We start from the raw sequence: 18,550 nt of genomic DNA on the forward strand, positions 1-18,550 counted from the left end.
AGAGGACACGTTAGCCAGCCCTCATGTACAGCATGTTCGTGACCTAACACTGAATTGTAAACCACGTTGCTGTATTTTTAATGAAAAGTGCAGTCTATAAATATTTCAATAAATAAATAAATAAACAAAGAACACTGGAAAAGGGGCTTTTTGACTCAGAAGTTTTCCCCAATCATAAAGACAGTATAGAAAAAGACCTGCAATCTGCTAAATGTAATACCTAAGGATGGGAAGCAAAACATTTAATCCAGGGCGAAACTTCTGTTTGCAAACGATTGCCAGATGAAATTCAGAAAAGGCATCACAGAAACAAAGAGCTTTTGAGAGAGTTTATCGAGTTCTATATGCAAAATTATCCCCCTAACCATTACAAACCAAGCATTAACTTACCAATATAACTTATACAAACCAATACCACCAACAAATATTTATGTACAAAGAAAGGCTCAGTGGCATGTCTGAAAATAAGTTCATTGTGAAAAACCCATAGTTCCATTAACAGCTGCAACCGGCTGTTACAGATTAACTCTCTCTTCCAAACCTTCCATCCCTTTTAAAATAGGAGAGTTTTGACTGTGTATGACAGGGGCGCTCAGGCCTCTGTGCGTAGGAGACAACGGAAGCTGCATGTTTCTCTTAATCTGGTTCAGTTAAAAAACTCATTAATAGTCCTGTTCTTTATATGCTAACACAGCCTCGTATAACAAAAAAGGACAGTGTCCTTGATTATAAATACTAGAATCTGATGATCAGAGAAAAGGAAGTACATTCATGGTAATACTATAAACAAGAAGGCTCATCTGAAGCATTTCAGCCCACAGCTAGCCCTCTTTGTTGGCCGGCGGGCCAACTTGCTGCATGCCATTTTTTTCCTTGAAGATGGTAGATTTAAAGTTTCGATGATGTGACTTCCAGGATGATATTCCTGTCTGATGGCTCCCTTTCCTCCCCTGTTGCTATATAAAATAACAGGATAACCCTGCCTGATCAATAAGCTGCGAAACTGCAATGGACAATGAGAGTCTTTATTTGCTTTGCCAAAAATCAGTCTCTACAATCCAATAAATATTGTCACTTTCCTCTTCACCTTTAGCCAAACCTTCTATAATCACAGCAGCCAAGTGAGAAATACTTCCTACCTTGTCTGATCTCCTTGATTTTTTTTAAAATTTCAAAAGACAGTTGGAAGGAAAATAGATACGAGATGTACTGGGGAGGGAGCAGAATGGAGCTTTTATTGTGCAATGCGTGAAGTCAACTGCCTGGGTATTGTCCATATTGAAGAAAATGACAGTTCCAGTTCCGGCAACCCAGTGTTCATCTCACAAAAGCAGTCCAGCTCCTGTTGCTTTGTTGTCCAACGCTGAATCTGTTCTGAGCTGCATGGGCAAAATGGGTGTGTCTACCCAAGCAACAAAGTGTGCTTTATCAAAATCTGATTTGTCCCATGTTGTACCCATGGATGCATCACAAACCTTTTACGCAAGATTATTTAAAAGTTAGAACTGACATGCTGGGTTGCTTCAAATACATTCTCACGTATCCTGTGTTAGCACCAAGATGAGGAAGCCGTGGGGAAGAGAGAGAGAGAGAGACAGCATCTTCCGAGGGTCTATACGTTGGATTTGGGGGTTGAATTTAATGGAATCTCCTTCAGTTCTGTTCGCATACAAAGGTATTCCCCAATCACAGCCATGAGTGCCGTGCACACAGTATGTACAAGCCACCACGTCAAAGCCGTTGGAAAGTGCGCGTTGTAAATCCAGCAGCCCAGCAGGTGGAAAAAGTGAATGGTGACTGTGAAATCCAAGCACTGCTTTCCTCGCCGAATGAAATACAGCAAGCCTATGGCACTGTAAAGGGGAGGGGAGAGAAGATTTTACCTGAAACTGTAGCATTCAAGAAAGAAGTAATTCAGCAACAGAAAGTTTTCAGACACTTTTATATTTATCCTGCACTAAGCAGTACAAGAGTTATCTTAGAATCATAGAATTGTAGAGTTGGCAGGGATCCTGAGGGTCATCTAGTCTAACCCCTTGCAATGCGGAAATCTCAGTGAGATCATACATGACAGATGGACATCCAACCACTACTTTAAAACCTCCAAGGAAGGAGAGTCCACCACATTCTGAGGGAGTCTGTTCCACTGTCCAACAGCTCTTACTGTAAGAGAGTTTTCCCTGGTGTTTATTAGTCAGAATCTCTTTTCTTGTAATTTATATCCATTAGTTTGGGTCCCAGCCTCCAGAGCTGGAGAAAACAAGCTTGCTCCATGTGGGGACTTTTTAATTAAGTTTTCAAACCTTGGAACTCTAAGGCTATAGCTCTCTGTTCTTCTTATTTACATGTAAGGTATTTTTAGGCTGTTAGGAATATTTATGGATGAAAACCTTTGATCTGGCAACTTCTCTTCCTCTCCTGGCTGCTCTTGAGGTACAACATATCTCTCTTGTGAGAGGGTGGAAGACTATAAATACTCATGCTCATATGCCTTAAAGGACAGCAGCTATTTGGCTGATATTTCAAAGAAATGTGGAGCACCGACTTGTTCCAAGCCCTGCAGCTCTTGATCACGTGTCCTTATCCTCTCTTTGCCCATTCTCTTTTCCCAGATTTATTAAACCTTTCTGAGACTTTCCTCTAGCCCTCTCTTGCTTTCATTCCTTTGAACAACTCTTTCTTCCAAACCTGCTTTTCAATATTTCCCCCTTCCCTTTGCCTGTTGCCTCCTTGGGCTTGTCCTTCCTCTTTTCCCATCCCTCATCTTCCACCCATTTCCCCCAAGAACTTACTTTTTGCCCTGTCCATCTATAGAGTCTGAGCAGTTCAACCAATAGCAGCCAGAGATTTAAGACAGGTTAGGCAATCCCTACAAGCAGCTTTCTCGCAACATTCCTTAGCACAGGTCTAGGCAAGGTGGTGCCCTCCAAACATTGTGGATTGCAGCTCCTATCATTCCCAACCATTGGCCACACTGGCTGGGCGCTGATGGAAGTAGTTCTAAACATCTGAAGGATACCATGTTAGCTATGCCTGATTCTGCATTACAACACAGACTGTGAGAATACTACGGTTTTCAGCAAAGGATATTTGATTCCTGGAAAAAATGTTTATACTTGAAAGAAGCAAAATGGTGATCAGAAGTGTCAGAAATGCACATCCAAAAAGCCAACTTACCAAGAAAGTGCATTCAGGATAAAAGCCATCATGGCAAGTCTGCCAGGTGAGGTGGAGAACCCCAAAACCTGCACAGGGTTACAAGGAGAGAAACAGCCACTGGGATAAATTGGAAACCAAGTCAAGATTTATTTGACTCCTCTTCCCCATCCATGCATTCCATTCAACATAATGCTTCGTTTACCTTCAAGGCAGAAAAACAATTTCTTTTTCTAGGAGTGCAGATTTGTATGTACAAGTTTAATTATATCTACAAAAATAAGCCAGGGCTGAGTTTTTGTTTTTGTTGTTACTACTACTACTACTACTACTACTACTACTATTATTATTAGTTAATTTTATATACTGCCCTTTATCTGAAGATCATAAGGCAGTTTACAATATAAAAACACAAAAATACATACCATAACAAGAAGCAAACCATAACCCTTCAGTAAATGAATAAAATCACAAGGGATATTGATACAATGCCAGAATGGTATTATATATTTTGCAAAAGTTGCCCAATGGCTGAAGTGGGTTCCATTTGCTTCTACAGAACAGATCAGTGTATGTTTTGAGGCTAAAACCCACTCCTCCCTATCTGAAACTGCATAAATTGCACACAACATTTTCTTGATTTTGTGAAATTCCAAAGGATCTGAAGCAGTGGTTCCCAAACTTGCACCCCACCTCCACTGAGCCACTTGAAAATTGCTGATATTCTCGGTGGACCACTAATTGATTTCCCCCCCGCCAGTTGTAATATTTGTAATACACCCTGCTATGATACTTTGATATCTTTAATTGTACTTTTCTTGCTGCTTCTTCTTTTTGTATGGCAATTGAAATTCCATAGAATTCAAATTGCAATACAATAAAATACAATATAAGAAATAAAAAGCATTAAAAATACAACCAATATGCAAACATACCACTGACAACCTTCAAAAAGCTTGTTGACCAATAGTGGTCCACACACCACTGTCTGGAACCCCTGATCTAAAATACAACTCAGTGGTTAAAGTTTTCAACATAGGCAATCCAGCCAAGATAAATCAACGTCTACATGAGCCTCAGTCACCAGTTATATTCATAGAAAGGACTGAATAGAAAGGCCAACTGTCACAGTACACTAACTGCAGTTTTTCGGCAACTCAGAACTGAAAACTTACAATTGCCACCAAAATCCAGGCTATCATAAATCACTACCTCATGCAGTTTGCCAAGGTAAGCAGGCTGCGATAAGGCACGCTCGACAGAGTCCCTAAGCTGGTCATCATTTCTGCTTACAAAAGTTGGAAAACAGCAGAGTTGCAGACAGCACAGGCAAAAGTCCTTCTCTTTCGAACATGCAGCGTTGTAACCATTGCTGTCTATGCATTGGACAGACTTCCACAGAGATGGGCAGGTGTCAAACTTCTTCCTGCCCTATTCTCCCAATAGAGATGAGGACAGAAGGCACAGAGATCCCAAACGAAACCTACATTACAGTACTGCGGTGCTCAAAGCCAATCTGATGGTGAGAGCTATGAGAAGGTCTGGCTCTAATTTCCCTGGGTGGAATTCAGTTGTGAGAGTGGGCTTCCACTGGTGTCCATGGAATTCAGTTTCCTCTCTTCACACCTGTAATGTCCCATGCACCCCGCAAAAAAATCTGAGAGAAACCCTGTATAGCTGGACATTAGCCTCCTATACAAAGGTAAAACTCACATCCACTGCTCTGTCCACGTCTGCTTCTCACCCTGCCCATCACTAGCACCACCAGCATGTGGCCCTCAGAATGCTTCTCCCAAAGGGAATGTGGCTCCTGGGCTTACAAAGGTTTCCCACCACTGGGCTAAGACAAGGTTCTCTCCTCCCAGCCTGTGACTTCACAATATGCACTACTGGATCCACTACACAATATCCACTACAGGCTCACTTCTACTCAGTAGCTTCAGAGAGGGGAGTAGTTCTCATGTCCCTGCTCATGGGCTTCTTGGTTGGCCACCATGGGAAACAGGACACGGGACTAGATAGAATACCCAGCAAGGATCTTCTTGTGTTCTTATGAGAGAGATAACTGGGGCAGAAACAAGCAGTTGGGTTTTCGTCTCTACAGAGGTCTTCTTCTGCCGTTTAGGCTTGTGTTTACTCTTCTGTACTTCAAAGCCTCAGCTGGGGCTAGAAAGAGGAAGTTATGGCAGAGGAGTATAAGGCTGGGGAGGAATATGCTGTTGAAGTGAATTGGCTCCCTTCCCCAGTCATGGCCACTTCACCCCCACTTCACCTGCAGGTTAAGAGGAGTTCAATTGGATCAGATAAGGGGCCACATAGTTCAGATTTGGTTTGAAACAGTGGCTAGCCTGATGCCATAGCCAATAGCAATTGATAAAATTATGTAACAGGAGTGGAGAGTCTTTTTCAGCCTACAGGTACATTCCTTCATAGCCAACTATCAGGGTATGATTAGCTGCTTGTGCTTAAAATGGTGCCCCTTCAGAGTTTGTGCGGCCCCACAAACCTCTGTGTGTGACAGAGCTCCTCAGACATGTCTGCTCTAGTCACTGTTAGAGTCCGACAGTGGCTGTTTGCGGAAACGCCTCCAACAAAGAAGTTCCTTAACGGAAACACGTCTCCTGGACTCACGACGTGACAGCTTCCGACGAAGCATGGGTCTCCCTGCAATTGCTTCTGACACCTCCCCACTATTTTCACTGGACGTGTCTCTCACCCCTTTCTCCCCCCTGCTTCCTGCCTGCGCTGCTGCATCTCTCTCAGTATTCCGGAGATCCTCCTCCAGAGACCCCGCGCTCCCCCTGCTGGTCCCTGCTTTGGCTGTTGAGTCTCTCCCAGTCTCTGGGAGCCCTATCACCTCCTTTCCCTCTGATGTCAGTTCCCTGACATCCACCTCCCCTCCAGGGCCCCCTTCCCCCCCGCCCCCTCCCTCTCCTCTGGGCGGTGAGGAGCTGAAACCCCGAAACGAATCCTCTTCATCTTCCGACGTCTCGAACATCTCCCTCCATCGGTCTTTGTTCCGACTCGCTGAATCCTCCTCCACCTCGGAATCAGAGAACCCCTCCAACTCCTCTTCTTCGTCTGTGGTGGCGAAGTATTCCCTCCGGAACCTCGCCACTGGCTGGGGTTTTCGAGGGAATCTCTGATGAAAAGTTTCAATTAGAACCTCGTCATCTACATCCTCTGCCCTGACCCAGGTGTTTTCCGACTCCGGTTCCCCTTCCCACATTACCAAATACTCTACTTGCTCTCCTTTCCACCTGGAATCTAGGATCTCCGCTGCATGGTAGCTGTGTTCTTTTTCCTCCATCGCTGGTCCCCTATTGACCCTCCCCTCTCTGTCCCCTATATACGGTGACAGCAACGATCTGTGGAACACATGGTGCAACTTCATGTGGTTCGGTAACCGGAGTCTGAAAGCCACTGGGTTGACCTGTTGCGTGACTTCAAATGGGCCCAGTCTTTTGGGTCTTAACTTCTTACAACCTCCTTTAAATGGTAACCCTTGGGTGGACAGCCACACCTGGTCTCCCACCCTAATGCTTTCCCCTTCCCTTCTGGTTTTGTCTGCCTGCCTCTTATATTCCTCCTTCGCCCGGTTTAAATTAAGTTGGAGTTGGCGATGGATCGCTTCCATTTCTTCAACGAACTGTTCTGCTGCTGGAACGCTCCAGTTCTCCCCCTCCCCCCCTGGGAAGGCTCGGGGATGACACCCGTGATTGGCCAAAAAAGGGCTCATCCCCGTGGACACGTTCTCTGCATTGTTGTAAGCAAATTCTGCCAACGCCAGCTTCTCCACCCAATCATTCTCTCTGTCATTAACATAACACCTCAAATATTGCTGGAGGACACCATTAGCTCTTTCCGCCTGCCCGTTGGTTTCTGGATGACGGGCAGTAGAGAAATTAACCTCTACATGCAGTAAGCTCATGAGCTTCCTCCAGAACCTGGAAGTAAATTGTTTCCCTCGGTCCGAAACCACCCTCAAGGGGGCGCCATGCAACCTAAACACATTTTCCACAAACAATTTGGCGGTTTCTTCTGCTGTGACCGCATGTGAGCAGGCTATAAAGTGGGCCATCTTGGTTAACAGATCTACCACCACCATAATGGCTGTTTTCCCTTTGGACCTGGGCAGATCAGTCATAAAATCTATTGCCACTGCCTCCCACGGTCTTTCCGGCGTGGGTAGTGGTTCTAATAAACCTGCCGGTGCCCGCCTCTCCCCCTTGGCTCGTTGGCATCGGTCACACCCTCTCACATATTCACGCACATCTTCCCTGACCTTGGGCCACCAGAATTCCCTGGTAACCAGCCACATGGTTTTGTGTTGCCCAAAATGCCCTGCTGTGGGGTTATCGTGCAGTTGCTTGAGTACCTTTTCCCTCAATTCCCCTTCAGGTATGTATAACGCTCCCTTGTAGTACAACGCCCCATTTCTCTCCTCAAAACCCCCGGGTTTGTCTCCCTCCCTCCTAAGACTCCTGAGTTTGTCCTGGGCGTATTCATCCTGCCCCGTTCCCTCTACCAGTTCCCTTTGCCCCACCAATGCCGCCCCACACACCCAGCGGTCCTCGGGAATGACATGGGTCTCTTCGGGTACACCCTCTCCCTCCAAATATTCAGGTTTGCGTGAGAGAGCGTCCGCCCTAACGTTCTCCGGGCCTGGTACGTAACAAATCTCAAAGTTAAATTTGGAGAACTCCTGGGCCCATCTCAACTGCCGTTGGTTGAGCACTCGCGCAGTTCTCCAATACTCTAGATTCTTATGGTCCGTGCACACTTGCACCTTCTGTTGTGCACCAATTAGTAGGTGCCTCCATCTCCGGAAGGCCTCATAAATTGCAAGAAGTTCCCGGTCGTACACCGTGTAGTTCCTCTCAGACTTGTTCAGCTTCCGCGAAAAGAAGGCACACGGTCGCCACTCAGACCCCTCCTTCCCCGGCTGCAGAAGAAGCACCGCCCCTATGGCTCTGTCCGACGCGTCTGTTTCGACCCTCAGCTTTTTTTGTAAATCCACATGTAGAAGTTGTTCGCCAGAGGCGAAGGCCCTTTTCAGTTCCTCAAACGCTCGCTCCGCCTCCCCCGTCCAAACAAACTTCTTCTTGCTGCTGAGACATTCCGTGATGGGCGCCGTCAGGTGGGCGAAGTTGCGGATGAACTTACGATAAAAGTTTCCAAACCCTAGGAACCTCTGCACATCCTTCTTGGTCTTGGGTGTTTTCCATTCCAGCACCGCTTGAACCTTGCCGGGGTCCATGGCCAACCCCTTATCTGACAAGCGGTACCCCAGGAATTCCACCTCCTTGGTATGAAACTGACACTTCTCCAGTTTCACCCACAGTCTGTTGGCTTGCAGCCTGCTCAACACTTCTCTGACGTCTCTCACATGTTGCTCCTCATTCTCCGAATACACCAACACGTCATCTAAGAAGGCCACGCAATTCTTGTAGAGCAAAGGCCCCAGTACGTGGTTCATGAAAGCTTGAAAACACGCGGAGCCTGTTTGTAATCCAAAAGGCATAACTAAGTATTCAAATGCCCCCAAAGGGGTGAACATGGTGGTCTTCCATTCATCCCCTTTCCTTATACGTATCAGGTTGTACGCCCCCCTTAGGTCCAGCTTTGTAAAAATCTTTCCCTTCCGCACCCTGGTCAAAATATCATCAATCCTGGGCATAGGAAAAGCCGCCGGCTCTGTCACTGCATTTAGGGCCCGAAAGTCACATACCAGCCTCGGCTTGTCCGTGTTTTTTTTGTCCACAAAAAACACTGGGCTACCCCCCGCTGCCTTGGACTCTCTGATGAAGCCCCTCTTCAGGTTCTTGTCAATGAACGCTCGCAACTCCTGCATTTCCCTGTCTGACATGGCATACAACTTGCCTACAGGAAGCTGTGCTCCAGGGAGTAAATTGATCTGGCAATCAAAGGGTCTATGCGGAGGTAGTTGGTCAGCTTCCTTCTCGCTGAACACGTCGCTGAGATCAGCATACTGTGGTGGCACCTTCCCCTTCTCCACTACTTCAGTCCCTGCCAGGGTGGCTTGGGCCCCTGCTGACCCCTTTTCCCCCCTGCAGTGTTCTAAGCAATGTGCGGAACCGAAGGAAACCACTCTTTGATGCCAGCCCACCAGCGGATCATGTAGGGCTAGCCAGCTCATTCCCAAAATAATGGGAGCACCTCCCAAGGTGGCCACATTAAACGCTATCAGTTCTGTGTGCCTTGCCACCCTCATTATCATTGGGATGGTCTGCAAGCTGACTCCTCCTCCCAACAGTTCCCTGCCATCGATCGTGGTCACCTGCAGGGGGTTGCTTAAAGGGATAGTCTGTATCTGGTGTTCAGCAGCAAACTCCTTGCTCATAAAATTGCAGGAGCTGCCTGAGTCCAACAGTGCCTTTATTTTTAGGGGGTGTCCATTTTGCAGCTCTAGCGACACTTCAATCACTAGAGCCGGTCGAGGAGCTTCTGGCACTGGCACTTGGGGAAGGGGCACTTTCACTGCTCTTTGGCCTGGCTGCAGTGCCCTGATGGCAACCAGGCGTTGGCTTTTACCTGCTTCGTTTCTCCCTGCTCTTCCCCCTCAACAGCCCCCACCATTCCTTGCCATTCCTTCCTCTGGGGGCAGACTCTGGCAAAGTGGCCTGGCTGTTGGCAGAGATAGCATTTCCGGGCTCCCTTTCCCTCCTTCTTCGCCCCCTCACTGGGCTTTGAAACTGCGCGCGCGCGGGCTGTTCCGATTTCCATCGGCTCTGCCGGCGGGAAAGCTGGCTCAGGAATGTCTGGAATGCGTAACTCCTTCCAACGTTCCCCTCTCCCTTCCCGCCTCTCCAAGGCTCTTGCCTCCTGGCGCGCTCCAATGGTCAGCGCAGATTTGGTCAGCTGATCCATAGACACCGCCCTGGGGCTCCTGGCCCGCTCGTCTTTCACAGCTGAAGAAAGACCTTCTTCAAATAGCATCTGAATGGGTGCTGCCGATAAATCCCACCCCAATCTGTGAATCAGCATGGTAAATTCAGTCCAGTACTCACGGACAGATCTGCTTCCCTGCTTGCAAGCCATTAACTGTCTGCGCACCGCCCCTTCCTCAATGTCGCTGGAAAACATGATATCCATTGCACGAAAAAATTTCATAGTGTCCTTTAGGATATCGTTGTGCGTTGCCATCAGGGGTCGAACCCAGTCTCGCGCGCCCTTCTCAAGATGCCCAATTACAAAAGCAACTCGAGATTCCTCATCAGGGAACTCATCAAACTGGACATTCAGGGCATATTGCATTTCAGTCCTAAAGGCATGGTAATCCTTGGGGTCCCCCCCAAACTTCTGCACCAATCCTGGTACCTTTCTGGGGAACTGAGTGGTTCTCCCCTTCTTGTCTGCATCTTGAGCCCTCCTCTCCTCGAGCCTCGCCGTCTGCAGCGCCAGTTGGACCTCCAATGCTCGGCATCTTTCTTCCAAGCTTGGATCAGCTCCTCCCCCTGCTCCTCCGGCTCCGGCTGGGTCGCTCATGATGCTTTCTCCTGCACAGGCAGCGTACAGAGACTGTCGGACTGCTATCAGGGTATGATTAGCTGCTTGTGCTTAAAATGGTGCCCCTTCAGAGTTTGTGCGGCCCCACAAACCTCTGTGTGTGACAGAGCTCCTCAGACATGTCTGCTCTAGTCACTGTTAGAGTCCGACAGTGGCTGTTTGCGGAAACGCCTCCAACAAAGAAGTTCCTTAACGGAAACACGTCTCCTGGACTCACGACGTGACAGCTTCCGACGAAGCATGGGTCTCCCTGCAATTGCTTCTGACACCTCCCCACTATTTTCACTGGACGTGTCTCTCACCCCTTTCTCCCCCCTGCTTCCTGCCTGCGCTGCTGCATCTCTCTCAGTATTCCGGAGATCCTCCTCCAGAGACCCCGCGCTCCCCCTGCTGGTCCCTGCTTTGGCTGTTGAGTCTCTCCCAGTCTCTGGGAGCCCTATCACCTCCTTTCCCTCTGATGTCAGTTCCCTGACACCAACCTTCCAGGAGACAGATGCTGGTGGTGGGTAGGGCCAGAGACAAAAGTGGGTGGAGCAACTGATGTAACTCACACTTTTTATAGTAGACTACGTTCCATCCAGGTAAGAGTTTTCTACACACTCTTCTGTCCATCCAGGCAAGCAAAAGGCATGATCATAGTTCAAGGACAGATGCAGCCAAGCAAAGGAGAGGCACAGTGCACTCTCTAGATTTGTCTTATCTTTTCAGACTCCATCGGAGAGACTGTTTTATGGGCATGTAACCATCCCAGGCAGTCTCACTCACTCCAAAGAAAGAATACCACAGATCTTTCCCACAGCTGATCTGCCCTGTAACACTGTCTCTACTTAAACATTTAAATCCAAATCCTTGATCTGACATCACAAGAAACTTTGGGTAGTGATAAAAGTGAATTGTTGTATTCAGAGTTTTCTTCTGTAGAAATGATACAAAACACCAGGAATAACCATTATAGTGAAAAAAACGCATGAAGGTAGGTGGAGGAAACTGCCCTTTCGGGGAGAAATATTCAACTGACTTCATACAAACTTTTACAAGGTCACACACGACAGACCATTTTGGGTTCTTGTTCTTTGATGCTATTTCTAGTTTGGTAATAGTGTTGGAATAGAGGATTGTTAGAAGAACACAGGAAGCTATCTTATACTGATTCAGAGTATTGGCCCATCAAACTCAGTACAGTATTGTTTGCACTAAATGGCATTGACTCTTTGGGTCCCAGACAGGGGACATTCCTAACTCAAGAGGTTGGGGATTGAACTTGGGACCTTCTGCATATGCAAAGCAGAAGTTCTAACACTGAACTATGTGCCCTTTGTTTTATAAGCATTTCCTTTTTCTTTTTGAATGGGAAAACAAGGGAATAATTTTTTTAATAAATAAATGAAAGAAATAATATCTGTTCCTATTAGCAATAACAAAACACAGCATGTCCTCTCCACAATAAACAATATCTAAACAATCATACAAAATCATCTTAATTTTGCTATCGCAAACGCAGCCATTTGCAAAAGTGCAAATTCATTTCTGACAGATCTTGTTATAAACTCGTCTATGCAAGCCAAAAATCTGTATACAAAAGTACTGTATTTTTCGCTCTATAACACGCAGATTTTTTCTCCTGAAAAGGAAGGGGGAATGTCTGTGCGTGTTATGGAGCGAATGTGTGGTCCCTGGAGCCGAAAAATCAGACAAAAATCAAATCGGGCTTCAGATTGCTGAAACGGAACAAAGAGCAGGGAAAGCCCCTCCCCTCCAGGCAAGAAGAGGAAGTGGCAGCTTTCCTGCATTCTGCCTCAGGGTCTTACTGCCCACCCGCTCTGTTTCGTTGCTGTGTTTGCTGAAACGGAACAAAGAGCAGGGAAAGCCCCTCCCCTCCAGGCAAGTAGAGGGGAAAGCAGAGCCTCCGTCCTTCTATCCTCTCCCTGCTCCGGAGGGAACAATGTTTGTGAAGGGAGAGAGATTACAGGTTCAGTTTAAAATTCTGATTTGACTTCCTGCTTTTTGTTTTTGGGGACACACAGCATTCAAATATGCTTTCTTCCATTTAAAAGGATGAAATCCTTAAACAGTGTTTTGCCTGTAAATTCATGCGATCTGGAAGATTACAGTGTTGTGTACCTCTTAAGGGATGGCAAAGCTTAGGTTTCGCTGCTAAATAGTTCTTAATGCAGTTAAAATGCTTTCTTCTGTCAAGGCAATTAAAAAAAATAAATATCAGGCAGCTGGAAAACATGCAGATGGGAGGGAGAGAGAGAGAGAGAGCGCTGGCTGGCTTGGGTGGGTGGGGGGACTTTTGCCTTCCTTTCCTCACGTTATAGCCCTCTCCTGCATTCTTAGCCTTCTGTGTTTTTCCCTCTCTCCCCACTTAAAATGTGGTTACAAAGCATGGATCCACATGGATCCTCAGGATCTTTGCATTGGGTCACCCCAAATTCACCATCAGAGCACACAGCATGTCCATGGCTACAGCCTGCCCCCCCCCCAAAAAAAAATCACGCACCCACTGTTGCCTGGGGCTGCAATGGTGCAAAAACGTGGTTACAAAGCATGGATCCACATGGATCCTCAGGATCTTTGCATTGGGTCAGCCAAAATTCACCATCAGAGCACATAGCATGTCCATGGCTACAGCCTGCCCCCCAAAAATCATGCCTGGGGCTGCAATGGTGCAAAAAAGTGGTTACAGGGATTCTCAGGATTTTTGCATTGGGTCACCCCAAATTCACCATCAGATCACATGTCTGTGGCCACAGCATGAAGCACAAAAATGATACGTCCACTGTTTCATTCAGAATATTTTTTTTCTTGTTTTCCTCCTCTAAAAACGATGTGCGTGTTATGGTTAGGTGCGTGTTATAGAGCGAAAAATACGGTATGTAAAATTTAAATACAAATGTTACAGAATGCAATCTGTGAAGCTGTGTTAATGTCATACTTTTTAAAATACTGGAGATTAAGAAGGGGAACACACAATCCAGATCACCCTTCCTCTGGACTGAGGAGCTGGTGGTCATGATGTGTATGATTGTGTAGAACAGGAAGCCAGGAGCAAAGGGGTGGCTGGAGGTTGAAGGAGAAGGCTGTCAAGAGTGGTGGGAAAGTCTGACATACTGTCCTGCCACTCCACTGTTATTCACACTGGAGTTCACACTCACATGACTTCCCTCCACTCCTGATCTACAGGCACCACAACCCAAACAGGGACAGCGTTTCTTGCACTGCTCAATTCCTTTCCCTTCCAACATCTCTCCATTCACTCTGATCTGCACTTTTAACTCCAACTTCTACCCAGGGATGGGAAAGACTGGCTCAAGGATTTCCCTGGATACCAAAAAGTAGGAGACGTAAACAACAATCCTCTTAGCCTGCAAGGTTGGTTTTCAAAATCTTCTAGGTGTCAGGATTTACCAAAATGAATAATATCCTACCTCGTAGTTGAAAATCTGATCAAGGGACGGGCTGTTGTGAACTAGGCTGTCCACCACAGCCAACCAGAGCCCAAGCGAGCTATAGTAAATTGCCTGCATGAGGGTAATCTGGGAAAGGATAAGAGCAGGATCCCAAACATAACTGCGGAACTGTGGAGCCATTGCTGAAGCAGGGGCCTGCCCACTGGCTAGGCAAAATCCAGCGATGTCTTAAAGTATCAAGCACACATCTCACTGACTAGAGGCCAGTCGCATCAGCACCTGAAAGTGAACAACAAAACAAAACATGTTACTCCAACCGAAGCTTATGGAAGGGCCCTCCAATCTACCCATTGTCCAAAACCCAAAGTGTTCTTTTGGCATCTTCTGGCATTCACATTACTATTCTTTGGTGTGGTCTCCCAAGTGTAGCCCTGAGAGAGGTATGGAAAACCTAACAGAGACAGATTACAAAACAAAAACCCGGGCCTAAGTGTATGTTGCACAGATAGTACTGGGAGTGATAACACAGAAATGGGAGAGAGAGACCGTAAAAGGATACTCACTAGATGAGCATTGCAGGATTAATGCTGTTTTCTGAAAAAGATTTTAAACCTATCCAACCCTAGGAGTTTGGGACAGGTGAAAATATATTTGACACGAACAAGACAGCCATGTTAAAACTGGTACAGCAATTATTTGAGCAGGATCCTGTTCTGTCAACAAAGAACGTAAGAACCGCCTTACTGGATCATAACTAAAATCCATCGTAAGGTCACATCCCAGCTGGGTCAGATGTCTAGACCAGCATCCCATTCCCCACAGTGGCACAACCAGTTGCCTCAACAGAGAGCCCACAAGCTGGTCAGGAGCACAGCTCAGAAGCAAACTCCCTTCAATATCCCCCATGAAACCTAAATAAATAATAATAACCCCCTTCAACCTGGAAAGCTACTGACGGTGTAGACATCAACCCTGAGCTGTGTGGACCACACAGTTCCGGCTGGGGATAAAGCAGCTTCCTCTGCTGCTGTGATCCGCAGAAACAGAAGCTTTAAAAAGGCTGAGGTTAAAGATTTAAGGCCGACACATGGGCGCGCCTTTTCTGAGAAGAGCTTCCAGGGGGTGTGCGCTGGCTTCCTTAAACGCAAACAGGCAGAAGCCCGACAGGTAGAGCTTCCCTCGTCGTTGCCTCACTTAACGGGGAGAAACCAGACCTGCTAATTTTCCGCCTGTCGCGAAGGGGTTGAAAGAGTTGTGCCAGGCGCTGAGGGAGGCCGAGAAGGGAGAGGGACCATCCCACCAGCCCACAGGGCTTTCCTCAAACCCGCGCCTGCCGCCCCGTCTCCCTCAGCTTTCCAGCCAACCCTCGCCGCTTTTGCCACTCACCTCTCTCCCGTCGCCGCCGAAGGGTCCCCGAAACCGCCGCCGCCCCCGCACTTTCCCAGCCCCAAAACAGCCTCGAGAAACCGCCACAGGGTCCAAACTTCATTCCCGGCCGGCCAGGCCCGTCTTCGCAGCTGACTCTTTTTTTCGGCCGACCATAGAGCCAGCCGGCCTCCGGATGCCTAGAATGGCGGCTGGAGGTCGGTGACGTCACGGAGAAACCGACGTGAGCCTGGAGGGACGCCTTACGGGCGGAAGTGACGTCACATTATAGCAACACGCGTCGTCAACGGCTTCGCTGATAAACGTATTTCTCTGGTGACGCGCTGTGACGCCTGCTGAAATGCTTAGGCTCCCTAGGTGATGCCACTAAAAAAAAAAACACACCCCAAGAATAATATTCAGGGTGTAAACTTACCCGAGCTAAAGTAGGCGTAGGTTTTCCAGGCAGTTTCCTAGACAGGATGGATGGGAGGTTGTTACAGTCCGCCCAGAGTGGTTGGGGCAACCCAGTCAGATGGATGTATAAATAAATAAATAAAATAAAATAAAATAATTACAGTCGCTTTGAAGCAGCTTGAGGTGCCTGCCATCAGCTTCAGCTGGCGTCCCAGCCGCGCCCCCATCTGGACAGGGACAACCTGTGATATACGACATTATGAGAACTATTAGTAGGCTGTCTGCCAGGATGCTTTTTTAAATTGTGTTTTTATTATTATTTTATCATGGATGTTCTGTAATGTGTTTTTAATGTTGCACACCGCCCTGGGAACTTTTGATAAAGGGTGGTCTATAAATTGAATAAGAATAAGAATAAGAATAATTTTTATTTATACCCCGCCCTCCGCAGCCAAGGCCGGGCTCAGGGCGGCTAACAAGCAATAATAAAAACAAGTTGAATGATTACAACTGAAAAACAAAATTAAAATACAACATTAAAACATTGAAACATTAAAATATTAAAATGTAGCCTCATCGCAGGAGGAGAAAGGAAAAGAAAAAAGAAAGAGAGGGAGGGAGGGAATCAAATTGGCTCCAAGCCAAAGGCCAGGTGGAACAACTCTGTCTTACAGGCCCTGTGGAAAGAAATCAGATCCTGCAGGGCCCTGCTCTCATGAGGCAGAGCGTTCCATTAGTTGAAAATAAAATAAAATAAAAATTAATAAAATAATAAACAAACAAACTACGTTTTGTCTACTATGTTCTGGTACCCTCTAGGTTAGATCACAGTAACGCGTTATACATGGGCCTGCCTCTGAAGACGTTTCGGAAACTTCAACTGGTACATTTGCAGGCTTGAAAGCAACAACAGTCTGAATGAACATCAGGCATTCTCAATTGACTGATTTTCATTTCTGGCCACAGATGAACATGCAAACTACAATAGTTTATGCTTCCTTTCTGCTTTCATCAGAATTCTCCAGTACCCCTAGCCAGCATGATGTGACAACAGAGCATATACTCACTGAGTTGTTTGGGGGCTTTCACCCTTTCTGCCTATGGGTATGCACTCCCCTCCTCCCCCCAAAAAATTCCAAAGGCAACTGGTGTAGAATTCCGCAGCCAGGTTGACGGTTTCAGCATATCACACTGATCCTGGCCGAATTGCACCTGGTGTCAATTAGTTTCTCGGCCCAATTCAAAGTGTTGGTTTTGCCTTAAACAGCTAAGGACCACAATAATTAAAGGACTGTCTTTCCTCATATGAACCAACCTGGACCCTGAGATCATCACTTGAAGCCCGTTTTTGAATGCTTCCTCCATGAGATGTTTGGAGGATGGTAACAAAAGAATGGGCCTTTTCTGTGATGGCTTCTCATTTGTGGAATGTTCTCCCCAGAGGGACTCACCTAATGCCTTCATTACATATCTTTAGGTGCCAGGCAAAAACTTGGCTTTGGCTGATTAACACTCTGTGTTCTTTTAAATGGGTGGGTGGGAGTATTGGTTTGTTCTTGTTCTTGTATTTGTTATAGTGGCTGGATGCCCCCCACCAGGGTTGCTGTAGCTGAATCATGTATTGCAGATCCTTCCTCAAGCTGAGGATGCAGAAGACCCCCAAGGTCATCTCCAACTCGTATTTTATTACCTTTTTCATCATTTGCTTACTTTTACATTTACATCCCACCTTTCCCCCAAGGAGCTTGAGGTGGCACACATGGTTGTCCCTCTCCCCCACATTTCCACCCCTCTTTAATCTCCATGAAATTACAATCAGTAGCACTATAGGAGCATTGGGAGCTCTATGGTTTGTTTACACGATAGGGGCATGAGTCAGTCTGAGACATTTCCGGTATCCTACCCTTCCGTGGACTATAAAGTGAAATGAGTAAGATTGTCCTTGAAGACAGGAACACAAAATAAATCTGGAAGAGGACATTATCTTCTTAATGGATTTGTGAATTCTCATGTGCTGTCTTAGAGGTAAATGTGTGATGTGTTTCTCTGGATGTTGATGGAGCAGCACAACATGTCCTCTGTATTCAGCTAAATTTGGGTTATTATTATTATTAAAACCCCACCTTTTCACCTGACAGGGCTTTAAGGTTGGTGGTACAATATGAGTCGCAATTTAAAGAGATTGACCTTTGCTGCAGACTGATGTATGTGTATGATCTTTTATTGCTGTTGTTTGTTTTCAACATTACTGAACGATGATTTCACATGATTTACAACCGTGTGCATATTTATTCAAAAATGAGTTCCACTATGAGTAGGCATGCACTGAATGCACAGTTAGTGAAACATTTCCCCTACGGAATAATGATTCTCCACTCTGTACCTTGGAAAAAATGGGAGTACTCTGTAGTACTGTAATGGAGACTGAGATTTGTAGTCTTGTTTTACAAGCAAAGACTGAGCAGCTGTCCGTTCTTTAAAGCATTATTATTAGAGATTTGTTGTAAGCCACCAGCTTTCAGTTTTAGCCTCCATCTGAAATGTGGAGATCATAATATAGTGTATTTGTGCCTCTATCCTTTGTCTTAAGTATGATTACTGCATTACAGTCTTATGTAAGCCACTTCCTCTCAGTCCCCCCCCCCTCCTACTGCAAAATAGGAGTGATA

The 18,550-nt window shown here is 46.5% G+C and overlaps 1 protein-coding gene across 1 annotated transcript; it reads right to left on the minus strand.

Annotated features, from left to right (window-relative positions):
* Nucleotides 1-322: 322 nt before the first annotated feature.
* SYS1 (SYS1 golgi trafficking protein) lies at nucleotides 323-15,640 on the minus strand. Its single transcript, XM_082227525.1, has 4 exons — nucleotides 15,486-15,640; nucleotides 14,118-14,378; nucleotides 3,178-3,245; nucleotides 323-1,853 (listed from the first exon to the last, which is right to left on the minus strand). Exons 2-4 carry the CDS (start codon nucleotides 14,277-14,279, stop codon nucleotides 1,613-1,615), a joined length of 471 nt encoding a protein of 156 aa, XP_082083651.1. The 5' UTR covers nucleotides 14,280-14,378; nucleotides 15,486-15,640; the 3' UTR covers nucleotides 323-1,612.
* Between the last annotated feature and the right edge of the window lie 2,910 nt (nucleotides 15,641-18,550).

Source organism: Podarcis vaucheri (assembly GCF_965113315.1).
Source record: "Podarcis vaucheri genome assembly, chromosome: 6".
Lineage (NCBI taxonomy): Eukaryota > Metazoa > Chordata > Lepidosauria > Squamata > Lacertidae > Podarcis > Podarcis vaucheri.